The 25079-nt window shown below is 36.8% G+C and overlaps 1 protein-coding gene across 1 annotated transcript in view; it reads right to left on the reverse strand.

Annotated features, from left to right (window-relative positions):
* Positions 1 to 13403, reverse strand: part of trpa1b (transient receptor potential cation channel, subfamily A, member 1b) — a 45962-nt gene extending 32559 nt beyond the window's left edge. Inside the window, exons 1-6 of the mRNA XM_036558725.1 lie at positions 13311 to 13403; positions 4997 to 5107; positions 4074 to 4236; positions 2791 to 2966; positions 928 to 1035; positions 469 to 577 (exon numbers count right to left, since the gene is read on the reverse strand). Of these exons, the coding sequence (XP_036414618.1) occupies positions 469 to 577; positions 928 to 1035; positions 2791 to 2966; positions 4074 to 4236; positions 4997 to 5071 (631 nt within the window). The 5' untranslated portion in view covers positions 5072 to 5107; positions 13311 to 13403. The remainder of the gene's footprint in view (positions 1 to 468; positions 578 to 927; positions 1036 to 2790; positions 2967 to 4073; positions 4237 to 4996; positions 5108 to 13310) is intronic.
* Between the last annotated feature and the right edge of the window lie 11676 nt (positions 13404 to 25079).

Consider the following 25079-nt stretch of genomic DNA (forward strand, 5'->3'; position numbering starts at 1 on the left):
ATACAGTATAAGGAGAAGGAGAGAGAGATAATATAAGAGATTAGAGACAGAGATAGTATAAGGAGAAAGAATATGAGAGAGAGTATGAGGGAGAATATAGTGAGAGCATAATGAAAGAGAGAGAGAATGACAGGATCAGTGAGTTTCAATCAGTCCCAGCCTCAATTATCATTTGTTTAACTCCTGACCACAGATTTGCAAACAAAACCCAGATGATGGAGCACATAAACCGCACTTTGACTGACCAGGCATTTGTTATTCTTATTCTGCCTTATAAACTCAGCTGAGTCACCTGCACATGTGGACTGTAATCGGGAATGTAAATGATGGGATTTTCCATTTACTCAGAGGAGAGGGCAGAAAATTCACAAATATTTTGGTCTTGAAGCAAATATTTCTGGAGCAGCAGACATGCTATCAGTGGTGCGCTAAACAAGCTGAACGTGTAGAGAAGTAAAGCTGCTTTACCTTTCAGCAAAATCACCTCCATGGCATCTTTGGCACCAGCGAATGCCACGGCATGGATGGCAAAGTGGCCCAGCTTGTTCTGATGGCACAGCCTTGCGCCGTGTTTAAACTAGATAAGAGAGATACAGGAGCGTGTTAGTGCTGAAAGTAACATATCCATATAATATAGGATTGCAATAATTTTATTTTTTTAGTGTATTATGGCTCAAGTAGCATGATTGTAATATATCATGGCTCACTATTGTGATAATATCATATTGTGGCTCAAGTAGCATAATAACATTGTATAGTGCCTCCGGTGTTGTCTCACACAGTGAAGCCTCGAGTGATTCCCACCCTAAAATGAAATCTATCTTGTTTTATTTAGTAGCCTTCACTTCAGTCATCCATTACTCATTACTGGTATTGATTTGTTTGGTCTGAGAGTGAACGGAAGGTAATTTGCACGTCTGCACTCACAAGTATATGCAGAGCCTGGCAGTTATTATGGGAGCACGCCATCATCACTGGAGTGTTCCCCAAATCTCCCTCCAAATTCACATCTGCCCGGCCACTCGACACCAGCAGCTGCACCACAACACAAACACATATCATCACTGTTTTCTTTACTTTCTGCTCTCTGTTTGCTTTTAACTGTGTAAAATTTCCATCAATGCATAGATGCATATAGACCACTGTAAAACTGCCTTGAAAACACACCTGTCAACTGGGCTCAGAAATTATATTCCAACCATAAACACCTGAAAGGTTTGAATGTAGATGAGTGCTGCCATCACAATAAGACGATGAAATGAAAAATGAAGAAAATAACAAAAAATAGCAAAATATGTACAGCTTTCTGTTAAATATTACAAACAGACAAAGAAAGCATGTTCATGTATTAAAAACATAAAACATAAAGAGCAGCATCTGTGTATCAGTTTGTCAGTTTGCCACTAGAACAGAAACTGGAATAGACCTCTGATGTCGTATGTCATTCTGTAGTCAGCCTAATGCCCATATTAGCAATTCCGGGGCTTCGTTTCAAATCTTTTTTTTATCTTGCCCTCACCCACTTCAGATGTGTGTCACACCTATGCTATGCAAGTGGCTACTCGCAGCAGAAGGGAAGGAGGTGACAGTGTGGAGGGGATTATTCAAACTTTAGCATGCTAACAATCCAGCTAGCACAGGAAAGTGATGAGTGAAGTTGCTGAAAGCTGAAAGTGATGTATCAGCACTCAAGTACAACAAATGGAGTAGTTTGTAACTTAAAGCTCAGTAAATTTAATGTTATGGTTTAGAAAGCATTAAGTTAAGTTAAGCATTTTAACTTCTTAAATGGCCAGGGCCCATCAGCAGGCCAAAAATATTATTACACACTTCTATAATCTAAGAATAGCTCAGCCAGTTTGCACTGAAGTCCCTGTAGTTACTGAATAATACGCCTTAGTATGTTATAAGCCTGGGACTTTAAGAGGTTTAAGTAGTTTATTGCTGTAGCTTATAAACAGCTTTGTCCGCCATTATTTTCGGGTTTGAAGAGGAAAATGCATCAGGCTGCAATGATTTCTGTGTAAGTTCTGCTGCTGAAGTCGATACTGATGTTCACTCCATCCCTCACCCCTCCGAGGGCTCATCCAACACCCTTGACTTTAGTGAATATAGTGATTAAACAGGCCTTAACAAAGATTCCCCTGAGGGGAAAGCCTTGTTAAAACCAGCATTGAAAAGGTAGGTGGGTCTAACGTTCCAAAGCAGATTTGTTTTGTCTCATTTCATGTCACTGGATCCTCTGGATTATGAGGCTGTTAAGAAGCCAACATATGGATTATGCTACATCATATATAGTCATATTTCTCCTATTGCTCCTTAACTTCAACAACTGTTATGTACCAACACCAGCTATTCCTCATGTACTCTACTGCTGCCAAAGCAACTTAACTACCACAAAGCTCGCTGGTCTGTTTGGGGTATTTGTATACTTGCCTGTCTTATAATGCTATATACACAATCACTGTTAGCTCACATGCAGCAAAGTTCATATGTCGACCCCTTAACAACCTTGTAGTTCTGCAGATCCAGTAATGTTCAAAGGGAAAATGTACATAGGATGAAATGTATCGGGTTTGGAAACGGCATGAAAGTGGTGATTTTTGAAAATCCCATTCAGTTTTGCCGTAGAGAAATCCAGCTTAGACTTGGAGTTCCTAATATGGGCAAGACACTGACTACAGAATGACACATGACTTCAAAGGTCTATAACAGCGCCATCCTCCACATGTAACATTTCCTTTCTTGCTCCAACCCAAAGGATGTCCACCTGGACTTTGCTTGACTCACCTGTACGAGGTTGTTGCGCTCACGGCTGATGGCCAGGTGCAGTGGGGACATGAGGGCCACGCTAAGGATGTTGGGATCAGCCCCTAACTCCAGCAGCAACGAGCAGCTCTCCTCCTGATTCTTCTCCACAGCCCAGTGCAGAGGGGTCCGGCCCTGGTCATCCTGAGCATTTAACTCTACAGAACAGAGCACATTTAAACTGACCATTCAACTCCACACAGCACAGTAAAGTTAAACCGACCATTCAGCTGTGACAAACACCACAACAGAATATTGACTGATTAACTTATTACAGACACCATGTTGATCATTCAGCTTTACAGGGTACAGTACAGTTAAATTGACCATTCAACTTCTTACAAACACCAAACTGACCATTCAACTCTAAACAGTAGAGCTAAACACCCTCAGCCACTCCACTTCTGGCATCTTTGGTATTATTATACTAAACAGACTAGACCACTCAGCTTTGTCCAAACACCAAACTGACTATTCAACTCTACAAATAAGAATAGCATACCAAACTGATCATTAAAGGTTTCACTGAGTTATTAGACTAGCTGACCCATTAGCTCACCCTGAACACTAGCTTAGATTAGTAAAATTACCTAGTAACTTACACTCACAATATAACTTAACCAGCAATGGCCTACCAATACAGCAACGGCCTACCAACACCTTAGCAACCACCTGGGATAACAGCAACAGCCTAGTAGGGCCTTAGCAACCACCTGGGCTACCCTAGCAATGACCTACCAACATCTTAGCAGCTACCTGGGATAACATAGTAACAGCCTTACAACACCTCAGCAATCACCTGAGATAACATAGCAACCACATAGCAACACCCTAGCTTTCACTTGGATACCTTAGCAACTGCTTTGCAACGCTTTAGCTACCACCTGAAGTACCATGGCAACCACCTATCAGTTCTGTAGCAATGACTCAGCAACCACCTAACAACCTCCAAGCAATGCCTTAGCAACCAGCAGAAATACCACAGCAACCATTTTTATTGTATTTTTCAAAAGTCAGTGCACCAGCCTGAAAGGTTCAGAACAACTCTTTTCTGGCACTCTGCTTCTTCCCGTGTTTTCAGGGCTTTCCTGCTCTGATCTTGTAATCTTATGTAATTATGATCACTCTGAAACAGCTTATTTCTCTAATGCTCTCACATTACACTTTTAATGAGCGAATGGAGTGGTGATGGGGAGAGTTTCGTGTGAGATGATGTTGATGTTAATGTGTTTTTACTGTAAAGCTGTAATTTCAGAGCGCCTCACCCTCGGGGCCCACTGTGGTCACTATGAGCCGGATGACCTCTAGGTTAGCGTTGGCAGTGGCGTAATGGAGCAGGCCGGCTCCGACCTCATCTCTGGACTTCAGCAGCTCAGGCTCCTTCAGGCTCAGACACTCCAGTGCTGAAATGTTTCCTTTGATGGAACACTGGAGGAGAGAGAGATGACAAAATAACATTCAGAACATAAACATGGCTGGCAGTGCAGAGAAAATAATGATCTAATGGTCAGATACAGATGGCCTTTGTGTTTCCTCTTGTCTGTGGTGAATGTGCTCTTCTGGTGATACCAAGGGACTACACACATACATGTGTTTACATTGTCGGGATGTGGGGACATTTATCTCACGTTTGATATATGTATGTATTTATATATATTAATATGTGCCATATGTATTATATATGTAAGAATCTATATGTAATAATAACACACCAAAAGCCCCATATGTATTTTATATGTGTGTGTGTGTGTGTGTGTGTGTGTGTGTGTATATATTTTTTTTTGTTGTTGTTGTTCATTAAGGGCTTTACAGCTTTGAGTACTGTTTATCTGATGGGGACAGTTTTGGAGGTCACAGTTTTTTTTTTTTACATATTTTCTTTTCTCTTTGTCCTTCCTTATGCAGATGGATTATCTTATATGTAATCTCCTCAGAAGTATTTCCTAAAAGAAGAAGAATGGTCTGGACAGTACTCTACATGTAACAATAATATGTTACATATGTAAGTATCTAAGTTAGCCCTGTTTTTCTCTGGTTTTACTACAAAACAATACAAACGCACAGTGGTTACATTAGCCGTGCTCCTCTGTAAATGTTTATCTACCACCCCCGCGCACACACACGCAATATCCTCATTTCCTAAATACACAAATCAAACACACACACACCGGATGCTCCCTGAACTCACCTCAAACACACTTTCGGAGGCCGACGTCATGTCGTCCTCGTCTATCACACAGCTGTATGAGCTGCTCTCCTTCATCTGGTTCCTAATGAAGTGTTTTCAGCTGTTCAGAGTCTGTTCAGAGACCAGCAGACAGTAACAGACAGAGAAGCATTATGGTGAGAATTGTATTATTTAACCACACGGTACATTTAATACTTAACTGTCCTATCTGCTGAGTCTGTAGTGAATGGTTGATTTCCACAATTATGTCAACACATTTCCTTCAACTTATAATGGAACAGAATAACCACTGACTCTGAATGTACTTATAACAGACGGTTTCAGGAGAAATGCCACCAGAAAGATGCACACATCAACAGAAGATACACAGTGTTAGTTACTTTTTCCTTAACTGCTGAATCATTAATAAAGGACAGAAATAAAAGATATTGTGTGCAAAATATTCAAACAGACTGATGATACAGATATGCAAATTTTGATTTAAAGGGCACATGTCCTACATCTATCTATCTATCCATCTATCTATCTATCTATCTTATGTACCAAAAATAGTTCTAAATGTTCGCCATGTCCTATTTTGCTATTTTCCCTTACGCCTTAGAAGTAACTGAGTCTGACCTGCTCAGGGGGCTTCAGTCCACTTAGCACTCAATTGCTTCCCTCTGCTGAGTCAGGACAATGACAGAATGTGTGAGCATCTTTGCGACATCTTCTTTGTTTACAAACATTGAAGGGGTCTATAGAAGCCATTTCCATGAGTTTTACTGTCTCATCCTATGTACATCTCTGAAGTTGTGTTGTCGTCCTGTAGCCCATGTTAGGAACTCCAGGCCTAAGCTGCTTTTCTTTATGGGAAGACTGAATGGCGTCTATGGAAATCACTGTTGTGTAAATCACTGTGGTAAACACAAATGCCTCAAAGCTGCTATGCTTTGTCCTGAGTACGAGTGTCACTGGATCTTCTGAATTAAAAGGTTGTTTAGCAGCCAAAATATAAGTAATGCTACATACATGCTAAAAGCACTAGTGCTGTGCACTAAAATGATGGTGCATAAAAGTAAGTCTACTTTTAAACTTCAACACTGTTATATACCAACACCAGCTACTCAAACTGCAGCCTAAAACTGCCAAAGCCTCTAAACTACCATGCTGGACAAAGCTTGCTGGTTTGTGTGGGGTATTTTAATGAGGTCAGTTTTATGATGTCAATTTAGTACGCAGAAGTGTTAGCTCATATGTAGTAATAGTCATATTTCTCCTATTGCTCCTTAACTTCAACAGTGTTACATACCAACACCAGCTATTCCTCATGTGCTCTACTGCTGCCAAAGCAACTTAACTATTTTTTGTCTGTGGTAGAGTGGACTCGAAGTGGCCTGGAGGTTACCGTGTTGGCATGTTTAGAAGAAGTTCGAGCAGAAGGCTGGTTAAATAATCCTCTCTCCCCATTTCTTTATTGCAGACAGGCTATCAAAGATCCAAACAGCACTATAAAAAATCCTTCACCAAGGTACTTGCAAACAACTATTTACACACAAAAAAAAAAACTCAAAAATGCATGACAGGCGTTTTGTTGCTCCTCCTGGACTATTCTCACTTAATTTCCCTTTCTACCTCAGGATACATATCAGCAGTGAGACTAGCCGTTGTACTTGCAGCTGTTAGACCCCCTTACCTAGACTGGGCCTCTCCTTAAATACCTATAGCCCCTTCCAGGACTAAACCAAAATTAAATTCAGGTATTCATAAGGCAAAATAGTCACGTTCCCATTCACAATACACACATATTCAGCATTTACCTAGAGTACATGTATCTACTGATGTCATTCATGGCCAGTGTTCAATATTAGCGATTATTTCATTAACAGTTTTGTTTTTCTTTTTCCCAGGTCGACCTGTGCACCCCCTGTCCCTGTATCCCTCACAGGCCCGCAGACCTACGAGAGGACCGAATGACCCGTGCCGTCACTCTTTCCAGGACACAGGCAAGTAACTGTCTTTTTACGTTAATTAAAATAAAAGGCTCAGTCATACCTTTGTCTCTTTGAGTCTTAGTTCATAGCTGTTGGTGATGTGCTAGACCAGCTAGCATCATCACAGTGTCTTATGTCAGTTTAGGTCAGTCTTATGTCAGCTCAGTGTGCAGCAGTGTTAGCTTTCGTGTATTAATTAGGGATGCATCATTACCATTTTTTTTCCAGGCTGAGAACGAGTACATATTTTTTGTGCTGACCGAGACCAAATCTGATACCACACTGAGTAACCCGCTTAAAATGAAATAGTTGTATATGAGTGCAATGTACCTTTAAAATTAAATAATTTGAAAGCAACACACTTCATGGCCAAGTAATAAGGAAACACTCTAAGAAGCTGTGTTACAGTAGCTTTGCTAACTTGCACCACAGTGTGCACTGAAACTAAAAGCAGGCAGCTATGTACACACAGTAGAACAACATGGTGTCTCTACAGCCTATTTTACCAAACAAATTCACAATATTAATGTTTATACCTTGCTATTATATTCAGTCAAACAGAGTAAAGTCAGCATACACAGACTTTGGTAGCCAATGTCTACTGTTTTTCCCACCATTTTTGCTAGCCTACAAAAACGCCAAGACAGAACATTTAAAGTGATACAACAACTTTGTGTCCGGCAGTCACACAGTCACTCTTTCATTGTGTTTGTTCATTAGCACTGAACAAACCAATAATTCAGAGGATCCAGTGACAATTTGAGGTAAAATATCTGTTAAATGTTAATGTCTGGTAAAACCAGGTTTGGAACATTTTTGTTTACCACAGAAATGGCAGCAATTTTTAAAAATGCCATTCAGTTTTGTTATAGCAAAAACGGTAGCTAATGAATGACAACACAACTTTCAAATGTTAATTCACATAATTTTGCAACTGCCCACTGAATTCTACTATGTCACTTTCGAGTCAGCAGGTTTTCTGTTCTTTTCTGAGTTCAGGCAAATGTGTTGAAGTCATAATCTGCAGTAAACGATTATACGCTAGATGCAGCAGATAGAGATTAAAACTGAAATTTGCTGAAGTCCTTTAAAGGGTCCGCTCTTGCTATGAGAGACGTTTAGGTCTTTGGGGAACTGAAGGCAGGTTTGGGGACGGTGGGACATTGGTGGTCTTTTTATTACAAGGTAAAAAGGACAGTGTGGATGTTGCTGAGGTTTGCACAAGGCTAAATCCCCCTCAGTTCACAAAAGCAATTAAAGCGGGCCCAGCAGGGGGACTGTGACGCGGATCTAACGGGAATTCACCTTCACAGAAAGTCAGGAAAGGACTTACAGAGGGCATGCACCAACTAATCCAGAATATACTGAGCAGTACATGCTGAGTAACCCAGTCTATGCCATAATAGTGCACATTAATTTTATTTTATTACTTTATTTAAATTAAATAAGGCATAATAAAAGCCAAAGCAGCTGCTTCAGCACTGGCACATTGATTTCTGTTCTAACCATGTTTTGAGTTTACAGGTTTTCTGTTCTTTTCTAAGTTGAGGGAAACATGTTGTATGTGGTTATCAATTGTTCGCTACAGATGCAGCAAATTAAAAATGAAGAAAGTGTAAGTATTCCTCACTACTTTCATCACTAGTCTCAGTCTGATTACATTAGGCCTTAACATACATTGACTTTCCTTAGACGTTCTAATATATTCACCACCTAAAGCTGTAAATATAAGATACACCAAACATGATGGCTTATTAATACTGCATGGGAGTTATTAACCTCTGCTGCTACTGTTATTCATAGCTGTCCTCCTGTTCATTACTCAGAATAACTGCAGGTGGTTCCTACATTACAGAATTGGAAAAATTAAATTATGAAATTAATCAAATTGAGTCAGCGACTATGCAAAGCTAAAGAAAATTGTTAAAGTAAATGTAGGTCAGCACTAACTTGAATCCAAGATATTGCAGATGTAAACCTTCTGTTGTCACTAAATAAGACATTTTTGGCCAAACAATTATCAGTAACATGCATAAAATCTTTCTACTCTACTAACCTTAACCAGCGGAGTTGCTAAGGCTATTTATGGAAGGCTGTATATTCTTTTGTACATTATTCATTTTTCTGACTTTCTTCATTATTTGAAAATGTTTTTGTCCATGATGTTGTTGGCTAACAGCTAAGATAAACATCAGGCCAAATTGTAAAAAAAACTCATACAGCAAATGTACAAATGAAAATACTGTAGCGTTGAGAGAAAAACTGTACAATAATACTTCTAAAAAGTCTTAATCCTAATTGGCGGAACAATTTGTCATTTTAGCAGATGAAAAAAACAAGCAACATGTAAAAGGTTTGAATTTTGGTAAAGCAATAAGCCACCAGAGGCAGTGTGTTACTGCAGTTTTGTCATAGGGAAGGGTGTTCATAGGCACGACGTGAAGCAAAATGGCGGCCAACATACAATATGGTAAAATAGACAATTTTTCAGAAAAGAATTTGTTATTATTAATAATAATTGACACAAACAAGTATTCAACCAAGAAATGTAGTTCCTGTAGCTTATGTATAGTATTGTTGCCAAACAACTGTGACAGTAGGCCTGGGAGATATCTGAAAATAATTAGCACAAAATTTTCTACAAAAAAAAATCACGATTATCAGTAATAGAAGCTACTACTTCACTTGTATTTTAATGGGTGTTACCAAAGTTTAAATCTGATGTCATTGCAAATATAAATATCATATAATATCATTGAAAGATTCAGAGAATCCAGAGAAATCTCTGTATCCAAGAGGTAAGGCCGAAAACCAATATTGGGTGGCCGTGACATGATTCTGTAGCGGAAATCACTGCATGGACTGAGGAACACTTCTGAAAACCACTGTCTGTGAACAAAGTTTGTTGCTACATCAGCAAATCCAAGTTACAACTCTACCAGGCAAAGAAGAACCCATATATAAACAGTCGAGCATAAAGTAGTCAAAGCATGGGCAGAACATTAATGTTAATATTATTGAACATGATCTGTTATGACAGCTCATAACAGCATATACATCTGCCATGACATGTTTGCAGCATGGTGATGTCAGTGTTATGTATCTCATTGATCGATCTCTGATTAAGCCTTGAGTTCCTGTTAATCTGAGTTTAATAACATTTCTATGGTACTTAAACACATGTGAGGAGTTGAAGAGAAAGAAGCTGAAGGAGACTAAGGGGGTTGAAGGAGAGTGTCAGATGGAGGTAAGTGATGAAGAAGAGGAAACAGTTCAAATTATTATTTATGTGTAGAAATGTTATTCTGTTAATATATTGTTGTGAGAATAAATAACAAAACATATTTGAGAAAATGTAATATCTGTGCTGTCATAACAGAATATTTATTTCTGCAGGGTTACAAATGCGGAAAAAAGAATATAATTTTAGTGCAGTAACCCAGCATCTGTATAGCACCATTCATACATTAAAATGCAGCTTGAAGTGTTTTACAATAAGGAAGGTAAATAAAACCAGCATTAGCGAAAATAGAGAATGAAACGTCTACAGAGCAAAATCTATTTCTGATTACACAACTGAGAATTTACTAATCTATAGTCTGTGTAAGTAATTGACATATTCAGAATCTAAGAGAGGGAAGATAGCATTTATCTGGGCCTTTTGTTGGTGGAGAGCATTTAAGCCATATTAGATTTGTACGAAATACAAACCGAATATAAACAAACAGATTTACTATGTGTAAACATTTTGACTCACTGACTTACTGACATTTTTTATCAATTTTATACCTATCACTACTCTAAAAATTCATGACAAACAGGCATCCATAAATCCATAAATCTCTAGTGAAACCCCTGATTTTAACCCTTTCAATGTACTGTTTTCCATATAGTTACTTAGTAATAAGACTTAGGATGTGTAAGTCCATGTGGTATAAGGGTTAACTTCACACACCTGTTAGAGATACACTGATAAGGGAACCGTGGGCTGATGGCAAAATATAAATATTGCTAAAATGGAGAAATTGGTACTGTATTCTGTATGAATTAGCATAATGTAATTCTGTAGGGTTTCAAATTAGGGATATGCATGGATACTTGAGTAATCATTGTGCCGTCACAATGCTCATATTTGTGAGTAAGTACGTATGTAAATTACACTTTGCCACTCTGAAACACCAGTTCCTGAATGTGACCGGGTTCCCAAGTAGTAGCTAACTAGACTAACTACTCTAGCGGATGTTATCTAGGTCCAGAAGACGTGAAAATGTATTTCTCTGACACACTAACATGTTGGTACATCGTCCACAAAAAGACCTTGTGACTCGTAAGATGGTGAGTCCTCATAGGCATCCAAATTGTAGTGGGTTGCTGTAGCTTTAGCTCAGCCTCCATTACTCATTGAAAAAAACAAATAGATTTCTTCGACTTTAAGAAAAAAAAAGTTAAATATTTTTTTTAAATGTATTCCTGTGCTTCCTGCTAAATTTTTGTGCTACTGAATTTTTTGGCTTCTTAGCACCAGAGCTATCACCTAAAAAGTAAACCCAGTTCCAGCAATACATTAATTTTAGACAAAGTACTGTTCAGTACGGTTAGCCAGATATCCATTCATTAACACTTGTGGACATGCAAAAATCCCCTGAACATTCTATTCTCCTGGAATTCCAAAAATACATCATTAAAATAAATATTAGCAAAATCTAAAAAACTGTACGTTACTAATAATTATTTTGCCATCGATATTGTCGTGCATCCTGGCCGTTTGAATATATAGAATATTTTACCAAATTCTAGGAAAGTTTCTCTTTATCCATCTCCTGTTTATTGTAAGTAATATGTTTATTTATTTATCACAGATGATCTGCATTATATCAATATAATGTAAATATGCTGTTGTAAGTGGCTAAGCTGTATTCCCAGAGGCCCAATCAGCCTGCACACAATGTACAGTTTACACACAGGTAAAACTAACATACGTAATATCTGTCTTTTATTGTGGCTAATGCAAACAAACAGCACCAATTAGCAAAAGCTTAAGTAACACCGAACACTAATAAAGCATGCTAAACCTGCTATCAGTTCTCAGTTCATTAGAGAACATCATAAACAGTAGATATCACTTGGACCAAAAACTCAATAAAAGGTCTCAATAAAAGGTCTTTTTAATTATACTTCTTGCTAGTCATCTCATGTTATTTTGGCCAGACTGCCCCATATAGCAGCTCATTGTGTATATGAAGCCTGCTGAACAGACAGATGAGTCAGGAAGTGCTTTTATTTTCACCACCTGGCTGTCTAGCAATGAGCAAACAAAAGTTATGAGACTACAGAGTGTACATTGCACCCAGTATATAGTCCATCTGGCATGTTTTACAGCCAATAACCAAACCTTACTAATTAGTCATCCGACGTGTACACAGTTATGTAGCAGGAGTTTCATCTAGTAATATTACTTAAATTTAATTAACAAATCAATGTGAGACAAAGTGTTGCTTATATTAAACTTAATTCAGATACACTGTAGGAGAAAACAAGCCCTAAGCAGACATAAAGAAAGCACTGAGAGGCTTATTTACAAAGTGAATTGTTATCTGTAAAATAATTATGTTTTTTATTTCTAATGTAAATGTAAAGAGATTTTATTGCAGGTTATTTTGGAGCATTTCTATTGGTTCCTTTATCATGAAATTTTCACACAATGGAAGAGTGCTCTGTTCAAATAACGTAGAAAAATAAAAAAAAATGGATATACATGTTGTTTTTGGACAATGACAACATATTCATATTTACATGTTTACTTATTGTTGTATTTTAAAGGCCTATAATTTGAAACTGTCCATGCTTTTATACTCATTTATACTCTTTATTAGTATCCAGGTTCTATAATCCTTTTTCATGGAACCATTTTTAAAAAGACATTCAAAATATCACATAGGATGGCCGTTATTAATATACATAATAATAACAACACTAATAGTAAATGCAACAGAGAATTTAATAACCAGTTAGCATTGTTAGAACAGTACACGTAAAAAGAATCATTTTCCACATTCAAACGGTTCTGAGTTATCATTGTTCCACTGCGATTATTAAAGAACCCATGAAAGAATCTTTGTTCTGTAATTGAATTTCCCTTTGTTATCTATCCAGGGTGAACCTACAAAGCTGCTCCACACAAAAGTGTGCAGAAGTGAGTTCCAGAAGAACATGAAGTTCCTTAAACTGCTCAGTGTCAAAAGCACCACAACAAATATTGCTTTTTCCCCAGTAGTTATAAATCCCTGACCAATAAAACAGCTGCTGTAAGTGAAAGTCCTCAATAGAACAGAATTTCATACCTGTTTGTGGTCCAGATGCTGAGCAGTGGTCAGTTGTGTGCTGTTCACTCTGTCTGTATGGGGAGGTTATATACCGCCTCAGATCCTATTACAGCCACTCTTAGTTGGAGCTAATTTCCTCTGATGCAATCGTAAACCCCTCACCAATATGACATGAAGCCAAGCTAAAACAATTCTACAACATAATGGCACCAGTTAATGTAGGATTACACTAAAAAAATAATGCATTAAACTTAAATTAATGGTAGCATTGATGTAACACAGCCCTATTTATGTGGCAATAATGTTCACATGTAAATAAGTTCAATACTCATGTTTTTTCAGTGAATAAAGTTGTGTGTGTATATGTTTTCTGCATATAACATCATATAACATACACAGCATATAAGATCAAAAGCACCAGTACATTCTTTATATATTGTCACACTTATAAGTTTACAGAAGAAAGAAAAAACATTTTAATGTAATTTAAGGTAATCTGGTTTTATTCCAAGTCATTTTGGAGCATTTCTTTTGGTCCATTCTGCATTAAATGTTTACATAAACTAATAAAATAATGTAAAAAAAAATGAAGTTATTGGTTTCTGATATGAGAGTGACAGTAAAGTGTATTGGACTGCCAGTAATGCTGGGCTTCCTCAAGAAGAGGTTTTAAAATGGTTAAACAAGCACATTAATATACATAAAAACATTCAGTGAATTAATTTTATCTGTATTTATTCTAATTCTAAATATATGTTATTCTGAGCTAATAAACACTTACTGCCCAGATAAACATCTTTTTAAGTCTAACGTTCCCAGTTGCCTAAAACATTTGCACAAAACTATATCCACTGACTTTTGAGAAATATGTATCCCGAATATTGGAAAATATCTAGCTGTGTGGCTTCGTTTTCATATTTCCTAATTGAATTACAATTGTAAGTTAGCATCAAAGTTCTAAAAATAGTTCCAAATCCAAATAATGAAAGACCCACTGCTTTCTCCTGGTCCTAACAATGGACATGGTTCAACATAATGCTTAAAACTGGGCTCAGTGTGGTTTCCTCACCACAGTTAGCTAATTGAGTTCAGGGCCACAGAACCGTTCAGCGAGATGACGTGACAATGTAGCTATTTGCTGTTGGGCTCTACATTTATGTCGATATTGTGCCATCCATCCTGGATTAAGTTATTTCAAATCCGAAAACAATCAGATAAGTTCAGTTCACTTATAATGACACAAAATAAATGAAAGCAGTGCACAATTTTAATTCAACATTCAATAAATGTCAAAGCTTCCATCTAAAACCAATTTCTACATGTTAAAAAGTGCTGCTAACCTGGAGAGAGTTGCTGGTTAGTATTAGCTAAGCTAGCATGCTGCCAGCTCTGCTAACCACAGAACAGGTTCGATTCTGACTAACAAATTTGAGGAAGTAAAGTCTGGTGGACGGTTTTAGAGAGACAGAAAGACAAAATTAAACCTGTATCCTCCTAGCTAAGCTAATGCTAGCCAGCTCATCTCTCCTAGCTAACTTAGCTTAGCTAATGAGATCCAAACACCCCAGTACAGGTTCGATTTGACTAACTGGTGTTATGTCATTAAAAGTATAGACGATCTTCTGGTGTTTCCGACCACAATACAGGTTCAATTCTAATGCACTGATGCTTAAAAAACACTCAAAAAAATAAAAAATAGAATTGTTCTGTGGTGTGGTTTTCAGCTGTACCCTGTTGGGCTACGCTAATGCTATCATATTTAGCCAGCTACAGTGGCAACTCACCACATTACAAGCTTGGTTTCATTAACTGATGCTCAAATAGCACCTGTTTAGAGGATAAAGAATCTGAGAATACTTCAAGAGACTGTCGTTGGAGAGACGGTCAGAATCAAATAAATTTTTTTGGTGGGTAGGTGTCGGCATTAGACCGTTAGTAGTAGCCACTCTTCGCGTAGTTTTCCTTAGTAATTCCTGGTTCTGATTTAGCAGCAAAGCAGATGGAAAAAGAAACCTTATGTCTCATTAGTCCACACCAGCGTGGGACAGTACAGTACGGCCCTGAGAACCATTTGGCTCTACAGTGGAAAAGAGTACTAGGGACTTAATACTTAATAGGGACAATTAAATCGTTATATAGCACAGGCCTGGCCTAAATAGTCAGTTGACGGATTTTTAAATGAATCAGATGCTTCATCCAGGTTCATCCAGGACAGTGAAGTGACTCCACACGCAAACCCGATAACATCTGTTCTCAACACTAAACACCCTCTGATTAAGCTCACTTATCAATCTGTCTCAGACAGAAGTCCTCTCCACTGTAGTTTATTATTAAAGCATTGCATGGTCACATGACATCAGGCAGAAGTGAAGTGTCCTGCTGTGTCTGATGAGCATGTGGATTATGGAATATTCCTTCAGGAGACAGAGAGGAGAGGAATTAGAGGAAGAGACACTGTTTATCAAACCGGATTAGCAGATAAGGTATATCATTAACTGTGGATTAGGCTGCATTACAGAGAAATCACCCAGCTCAAGCTTTCATCAGGGGAGACACGCTTGTTTACTGGATGTCAGGTTGCATAATAGAAGCAATAATCTCAGGATATAATTACAAAAAAAGCTGAAGTTTATAAGATAGAACTTTAAATATGTTGTCTTTGTACTGTTTTCATTTAAATACATACACAAAGTGGATTTACAATTCATTGCTTTCTGTTTTTGTTTGCATTTCACATGCAGTACCAGCTTTTTTGGCATTAGGTTTGTAAATAACCATGCATACATACTTTAAATGCCACCTGGAAAGATTGTAACATAAATTTTCAGTCTGGAAAAAGGAACTGGAGTACAAGCAAATGAAATCTGCTCTGTCGTAGGGAGTAAAGTAGCTTGTCCAGAAGAACAGTAATCATTATACATTATAATGCCCACATGTGGTATATCATAACTGCATTTTGATCACAGTAATATCACTTACCGGAATAATTCTGCCTTTGATAATCATTTGTCTAAATTTACATTATCGTCCAGTTTTGTTTTGTTTTTGGTTAATAAACAATAAATCAGCAAAAATGGAAAGGATGTTGTTTCCTTCTGCAAAACAAGACTGTACACATAACAGAAACTCATCAAATTCAGATCATATTAAAAATATCTTGTGGACTAGAAGTTTAGAATCTGCACTTTCCAAACAATTTCTCCTCTTGTTTCAGAATCAGAATCAGAATCAAGCTTTATTGGCCAGGTATGTTTACACATACAAGGAATTTGGTTTTTGTCACAGTGTACAGTATCAGACAAACATTTACATGTAGTGAATAAAATAAAATAAAATAAAATAAAACATGCATTCCTACCATCACTCACTCATACACACGCACACATACACACAGTTATACCTGTAACCTTTACATTGTGCAAATATGAGTCTTAAATTAAAGTGCAGTTTAAAGTTCAGTGAGCTAAGAGTCACAAATAATGCAGATAAAATTACAACATGATTTTGCTATCACTGGTGGAAACAGCAACTTCTCAGTTAACATGTTAAATTTGCACTGATCTTGTAACTGATCTTTATTTATTGGGCCAGAAGAATGTAAACAACATGTGACCAAAATTTTAGACAGGTCAGTCATAAGGATGTGCAATCTAACTAATTTTGATATGGATATTTGGTTAACGCTTTAGAAGAAAAAAACAGCTTTTCATCTAATAATAGCCTACAAACAGATTAAACTGCTGAACTGTGCTAAAAAATTCAGTTGTGCAAACAGAGGTGTACACTTGAAAACTTGTCTCAATATTTAAAAGTAGCTGAGGGGAATCTTTTGGTCTTCTGGAAGTTACCTTTTATAAGCTAATGAGCTAATGCTAACACTAGTACTAATTGGTGCAGTGGTAGATTATGAGGACTCAAGTTAAAGGGGCATTCTGGCATTAAACTAGAGTTTAATATGTTATTTGTTGTGCTATGCAGTATTCTGTAGTGTATTACATCCCTATGCTGCCACATCATGGATGTCAAGCAAAGGTAGTCAGTGTGGAAGAAAGGACTGGCAAATTTTTGAGAAACTTTCTAAAAAGCCGTACTGCACTCTGGGCGAAATCACAATGCTCCACTCCCCGCTCCTCTTCCGGTCCGCACCACCCAAATATTCTGTTTACAGCAGATGTTTGTTCTTTTTTTTTCATTTTGACCCTTCAACACTGAAAACAAACAAATAAATTATCATTCTTTTTGGTTTTAGAGGTGAGTTACAGATGAACTAAGTATAAGTATACTTATAAGTATACTTTCCTAAGTATACTTATAATACATATACTATTTACACTTAACACATGTTGTACTATGTAATGTACCATAATACATTGAAATATTATTTAAATGTTAAAAGTTTAGTACTTAGTAGTCTGTAATAGACCTATACCCAGCATAACATTAACAGAACCCACATAGCTATAAAATAAGTGGATACGTTTCCATCAGGATATATGTTCCAAGGGCACGGTAATAAAACTGAACAACTGTAAACTGATGAACAGTATGGATTTAATTCGGTGATATGTCATTTCCATGGAGACACAATAGGTGCATTTCAAGCCCAATATAAACCCATAATATGATCTACTGAGATGTTAACGGACAGAATTTACTCGTTGTTTTGGTGGGATGAATTCATCCAAGGTCAACACCTGCCATTTCAGAAATATAGATGTTTGCTTTTAAAAAGGGCCAGCGTTCTGCAGAGCTGAGATCATTATACTGTTCAGCAGGGTGTTGTTTTATCTGCTAAAGGCGTGTTAGAGCTGCTGAATCAATGTTTGAAGTGGCATCCAACATGATAAGGATGATGAACAGCAACCAAACACTAATACGCTGCTGCTGTACTGCTGTTAGATGGGGCTGCTCACTGTATATGTTTGTTAATTGGTATCATGCTATTGGCCTTTGCCACACTGACATTGCAGAGTGAGTGTATATTTACAAAACTATGAAGTCGATAAAGTACAACATTAAATATCTTTGCACTGTGTGTTTAAAAATCAAGTTCATCTAATTTCTTTCCACAGTTTCTCCACTACTGTATTGTTCTTGGAATGTTGTAAGCCTAAAGAGGTCAGCAGTCCAAAGCAGTACTGCTATTGGTCAACGACACAAACTCTTGTGTCAGCTCACCAAAGAAGAAGTTGGCTGTTTTTTTCCCTGCCTTTTTGTGTTTGTGCAGATGTGGAGGTTCTTAGGAAGTGAGGAAACTATACTGTTTTGATTACGCAATTGGTCACTGAAATATCCTCTCCATTCACAGATTAACTCTGCACGGCTTCATTCCTCCTTGTTTTAGGATTGTTCCCTTGTGTTTCTACAGCAAATATATACATTACGGGCCTAACATAATATAATACAGTCATATGCAAGTTTGACCAACATACATACATACATCATCTAAACCGCTTATCCTTCTGGGTCGCGGTGGGGTGCTGGAGCCTATCCCAGCTGTCATTGGGCGGAAGGCAGGATACACCCTGGACAGGTCGCCAGTCCATCGCAGGGCAGACAGACAGACAGACATACACATTCACACACACTCACACCTAGGGGCAATTTTAGCTTGTCCAACTGGCCTGACTGCATGTTTTTGGACTGTGGGAGGAAACCAGAGTACCGGAGTACCCGGAGGAAACCCACGCAGACACGGGGAGAACAGGCAAACTCCACACAGAAATGACCCTGGTCGCCCAGCTGGAAATCGAACCCAGGCCATTCTTGCTGTGAGGCGACAGCGCTACCCACTGTGCCAGCGTGCCGCCCAGTTCGACCAACATGTTTTGGTTAATGTAGCTGATTTTCTTAGTAAAAATAAGTTAGCACATCCACTACAGGGGGTTTAACATACTCAGGGAAAACATGTGTACAACACATAGTGTTCTTTTTCAAAATGTTAAATAAAAAAGTATAAAAGCAAGCGAACAGTAGTTGTGCAATAAACATGCATAAAAATATGTTCTCTGTAAAGAATATTATTTATTTTCATTTAGGTAAACAACAAAACACATAATTTGCCCAGTTGCACCTAAACTTTTGCATACCACTGTATGATCCAATACAGGCTATCTGAACCATTGTTTATAGAGATGAGTGTAGCTATTCAAATTTATAGCTATCCAGATTCATCTTAGTATTTGTATACTTCAGATACTTGAAAACGTTTATATTTGATTAAAAAAAGGAGTTGTGAGATATTTTGTCATTTTTAAATCTTTTTTTTTTTGACAGAACATGCAAACAGAAGAGTATCTTGCCTATAATTTATGTTTGAAGTCTCAAATTTCATGTAATGTCTAAAACTGTACTAATCATACCCCATGTAAAAACATGGTTTTGTTAAATATAGCTAACAGGCTTCCACATTAAAATTCAGATTTAAGTTAAAATTTACTTAAATATTCAAAAGAAAAATGCTATGTGTGTCTTACAAGCTTCAAACGTTTATTCTAGAGTTGCCATAAGAAGTATTAAACTCGATGTAGGAAAGTGAACGTACACCTCTGTTAATTTGGCATTGCAAATCCTATAAAGGTGTTGGCAGCAATTAGCATATCATAATAGTGGTAATCTGATAAACAAAGGATTATCAAAAGACAAATATAGTAGTATAAAACACATCTTTTTGGTTCTAAAAGAACATTATATATGCACACCTATGAAGACCTCACAGCAACTATATTTATGTGCCAAGCCACAATAAACCATTGTGCAGAATGGACTGTTATTCTGCCCACATGAACCACAGAACCACTGATAGATGAAGTACGAACCCAGTTCTGATAAACTGCTTATTTTCTTAATAACTAGACCAAAGTGCTCCTCCATTAACATTCAATGGTAGGCTTTACATTTAAAGATTCACTGTTAAACTGTAAAAAGTAAAGAATATGTTACTGGAATGTCATATGCTTCAAATGTCCATGTATTTGGTAGATCCCTTTTTAGTGGTATTTAAATCAGTGTCCCAACTGCATTGCATCTAATATCGCTAGTGGATATTATAATTATGGTTGTGGTAATTTGGTAAGCAAAAATTACTTATAAGGTGAATTTCTGCATGAAACACTGCTAATTTAAAGATAATGAAATTATGCAACATACAGTGATGGGTGAGTGAAAGTTCTTGTCTTCTTTCAGATGTGCATGGTTGCTTGGCTACAATAACAAACTCTGAATAAACTACAATTCTTGGTAGAAGAAGGCTTTATTGCGGTAATTTTTTATAACAACATTGTTTATCAAAAATGTATCTTTTTATCATATTATATGTTGTCTCAGTTTTTATAAAACCTAATAACACCCCTTACCTGAAAAATCACAGAAACATACTGCCTCTTCTAACTTACTACTTAATTTACAAATAAATAATTATTATGTATAACTATATTAAGAAAAAATATGCTATTCTCTGGAGAAAACAATAATTACAATAGATTCAGTTGCACATCTTTAAAAAATACCATTGGAAATCAGTGCTAGTCTATAGGCAACCATTCCAGGGAATATACCTTAAATATACCTTATTTCAGGGAATATACCTTATTAGAGTGCTTTCTGTTGGTAATCTAGATCTCTATTATGTATAACTAATACACCTCTACCTGATAAGTCTCTGAAAAAACAAAAGGATTTTAAGTGATAACACATTCACAGTTTAAGTCAAATACATTTTTCTTCAAATACAAGTAAAGCAAAATAACAGTCCAGATAATCAAAACCGTACAAATTTCACTTCAAATCAACCTCTGCCCTGCTGCATTGTTCACAGTGCACCTTAATGGTTATTAGCATCCTTAAATGTTTGCTTTAATATTATTCAGCAGGGTCATATTTCAGTCCCTCTGAGCTGCACCGACACTTTAATAGCTTGGCATATGCTCTCAGTGTTTGGCCAGCAATACAAAGCAAAGCAAAGCAAATCCATCAGATGATGTTGATGTGTTACATACAGAGGTGTAATGTTTTGATAAAAAAGCTGCTCTTGCCCAGCCTAGTTTCAGATATAATATTACTGCCAAGTTTCTGATGTAATGATATGAAATTTTCCATATGGAACATGTAAAACGTTTATTTTGCACGGACACGTGTAATAGGAAAAGCAGCAAAGTTTATTTATGTAAGACATTTTCAGCACAAGTTAACAAAGTGCTTCACAGACAAATTAAAAGGAGATAGTAAAGAAAATAAAGAAGTTCACATATGACATAAAATATAAAATTACATAAGAAAGACTATAAAAATAGAAACTGGATTCAAAATTAATTTTTAACAATATGTATAACTGTAAAGTTTAAAGTTTTTTTACTGAACAAAAACAGTGAACTTGTGTAAACTTTTTAAGTAAATATGCTTAATATCAGCACGATCAGACCAAAACATTCCTAATTTTCAAAGAAAGTTGCTGTAAAGAGATTTTATTCCAAGCAATTTTGGACATATATTGGCCCATCCATCATAAAATATGAAGGGCAGCTGGAATTGTCAAATTATGAAAAAAATAGTAATAATTAAAAATAACAAAAATGACATACAAGGATTTGTTCCAACAGCAATGGTGTAGTAATCTGAAATTTGCAGCCAGGAGCAATGCAGTCAATGCTCCTATTACCTTTGGGGTCAATTTGACCCCATTCAGTGTTTAACATGTCTAAATAAATGTTGGATAGTTTTTGTTTTTTTTCATATTTAATGACTTTTATTAATTCAGTGAGGAAAGCTGGGTAAACATGAAATGAATATGATGATATCTTTTCAGTGTCCTGTACACATTTTGTATGAATCAGTGTTCTTTGGGGTCAGTTTGACCCCAGACATATCAACATTTTCCACACATCAGTTTGGTTGTTTTGATATTGAGGTCACTTAACATGCCATTTTAAGCTCTTCAAAAACTTCCCTGTGATTGATAGCCCTGACCCAACATACCCAAACCTGTAGAATACAAGATGTACTGATAGTTCACACCACATGGGGAGCTGAGAACATGAGAACGTTGATATTTCCCAGAAGTTTAAATGGCTGGTGTCAAATAGACTCCAAGCATTAAAGATGATAATTAACATAGTAACCAGCTGTTATAAATGTTTTCACACAGTGCATTATGCAGCAAGACTTTCAGGTGTGAGTGGTGCATAATAAGTAATAAAGATGTAGATGGGGATTACTTCTTCTTCCATAAAGCACAGTCCTGTAGGGTCAGCAATTGTAGAGACATGCAAATGCTGGACAAGTTTAACTAAAACAGTCTGTTCTCTCTCTCTTATTGTTCCACTCTCTTTTCACATGTATTCAGATCATCACTGACAGTAACATTCTGCAGCACAGAGAACTATTGTATTAGTATTGTGCTGATATTTGCTGTTCCATATTGTGGTCAGTGTTTGACGCAGGCTCTTTTCACTAATCATGTTCATTTTGAAAGCTTGTTTGTCAAACAACATATAGAATACAGTATGGAATTAATTGTGCTGCCATTGATTTACCAGACTTTTTAATGAACATTACAACTAGCCACTCATCCTGTTACTGTTAACTGGATATGGAGTAAGTTGTAATATTTGCACTACAGTTGGGTAATATGATACTATCATGATACTAAAAGTTTTCAAGATACATAATGTCATAATAGCCGATAGTTAAGAGCAGACAATGATTTGTATTCAACATTTCACATACTGTGCTGCACTAAATCCAATCAATCAGGACTAATTATGCTGTTGTTGTAATCAAAGATGTAGTTAGGAAGTGTTTGTAATCACTGCTCATATCCACAATATGCTCAGAAAAGCATATTGGGACTTATTGTGACATAGGTTTTCACAATATCAATAAATACTGTCATATGGCCCAGCACTAATTTGCACTCATGCCACTTTCAGCTGAATTGTTCATAAATGGTATGAGCTGGAAAGTTTGTTTTCATTTGGAGCATTAAAAATATTAATCTTGCTCAAATGTTTAAAACCAATTAGCAAAAACCAAAATGTGTCAGCTTGTGCCTGGCTCTCCCCTGCTCCCTTTCCCACCAACCAAAAATATCCATCCAGAAGCGGCTCCGTCATCTGAAACTGTCCATTAATGGATGGCTAATGCAAACTGTGCATCAATAGATGAGCTAAAGTCTCTAACTACACCAGCAAGTGATCAGTAATAGTATATACTACTAATAGGTTTGGCTGTACATATGTTTGTGTAGATGTCCTGTTATTGGGAAATATTGGATGAAAGTTAGAAGCTGTGGTCTGTTGTTTGAAGCAACTTAAAAGATAAAAAAAAAATGATTTGTTTTAATTTTATTTTGGGGACTTGGAAACCTCTCTGGTAACTGTATAATTGCATGCAACTTGTGGAAGAGCAGTTTGTAACATAGGTTGCGCTTTGGGCCCAAAGAGAATTCAAAGAGAACTCAGTCAAAACTTGAAGAGTATTTAAAGAGAACGCAGTCAAAACTTGAAGAGTATTTAAAGAGAACGCAGTAAAAACTTGAAGAGTATTCAAAGAGAACGCAGTAAAAACTTGAAGAGTATTTAAAGAGAAGGCAGTCAAAATTTGGAATATTCAAAGAGAACGCAGTAAAAACTTGAAGAGTATTTAAAGAGAAGGCAGTCAAAACTTGAAGAGTATTTAAAGAGAACTCAGTCAAAACGTGAAGAGTATTCAAAGAGAACGCAGTAAAAACTTGAGATATTCAAAGGAACTCAGTCAAAACTTGAAGAGTATTCAAAGAGAACGCAGTAAAAACTTGAAGAGTATTCAAAGAGAACTCAGTCAAAACTTGAAGAGTATTTAAAGAGAACGCAGTAAAAACTTGAAGAGTATTCAAAGAGAACGCAGTAAAAACTTGAAGAGTATTTAAAGAGAACGCAGTAAAAACTTGAAGAGTATTTAAAGAGAACGCAGTAAAAACTTGAAGAGTATTTAAAGAGAACGCAGTAAAAACTTGAAGAGTATTTAAAGAGAACGCAGTAAAAACTTGAAGAGTATTTAAAGAGAACGCAGTTAAAACTTGATATTCTCCCTCCTGCATCAGAATCAGACCGACTGATGCATGCACAAACGCAGCAGCGTGTTAGATTGATGAGGAGAGTGCATTAAGCACAGAAATGTCAATCAAATGTGCACTTCACTAAGTGCGGATCTGAGGGGAATTACCTTTGCCGCTCACTCTCTGCATAGCGTGATACATCACTTATTTATGACAGGCTAAAACGAACAGCGGCCTCAGAGATTGATAGAGGATTCCTGCAGACGTGTCATTCAATTACTGCATCCAGGATTCATTCAGGAGCGCAGAATGACCTCAGAACTGCAGGGAGTTTCTGTAAGATTTTACTAAATGTGGCATTTATGCGTACTGAGGGGTTTTCTCTTTATACTTACAATAATAAAATTATTAAAACTTATTTCCTATATACATTTGCCTAAATTTATCATGAGAATATAAATACTCTACAGAGCATCTGGTAATTTCATCTACTTTCACTGTTTCTATATATTATCACTACTACACAAAAACTTCTTCATTTTTGTCATTTTTTTTATTTTTTGTATAATTTGAAAATTTCAGTTCGGTTACCCTCTCCAAGAGCATGAGGGAGAACCACTAAAAGGAACCAAGACTCAAAGTGGAAACTCTCCAAGAGCATGAGGAAGAACCACTAAGAGAAACCAAGACTTGAAAGGAGAAACTCTCCAAGAGCACAAGGAAGAACCACTGAGAAGAATCAAGACTCAAAAGGA

This window comes from Colossoma macropomum, unplaced genomic scaffold, assembly GCF_904425465.1.
Source record: "Colossoma macropomum unplaced genomic scaffold, Colossoma_macropomum, whole genome shotgun sequence".
Classification (NCBI taxonomy): domain Eukaryota; kingdom Metazoa; phylum Chordata; class Actinopteri; order Characiformes; family Serrasalmidae; genus Colossoma; species Colossoma macropomum.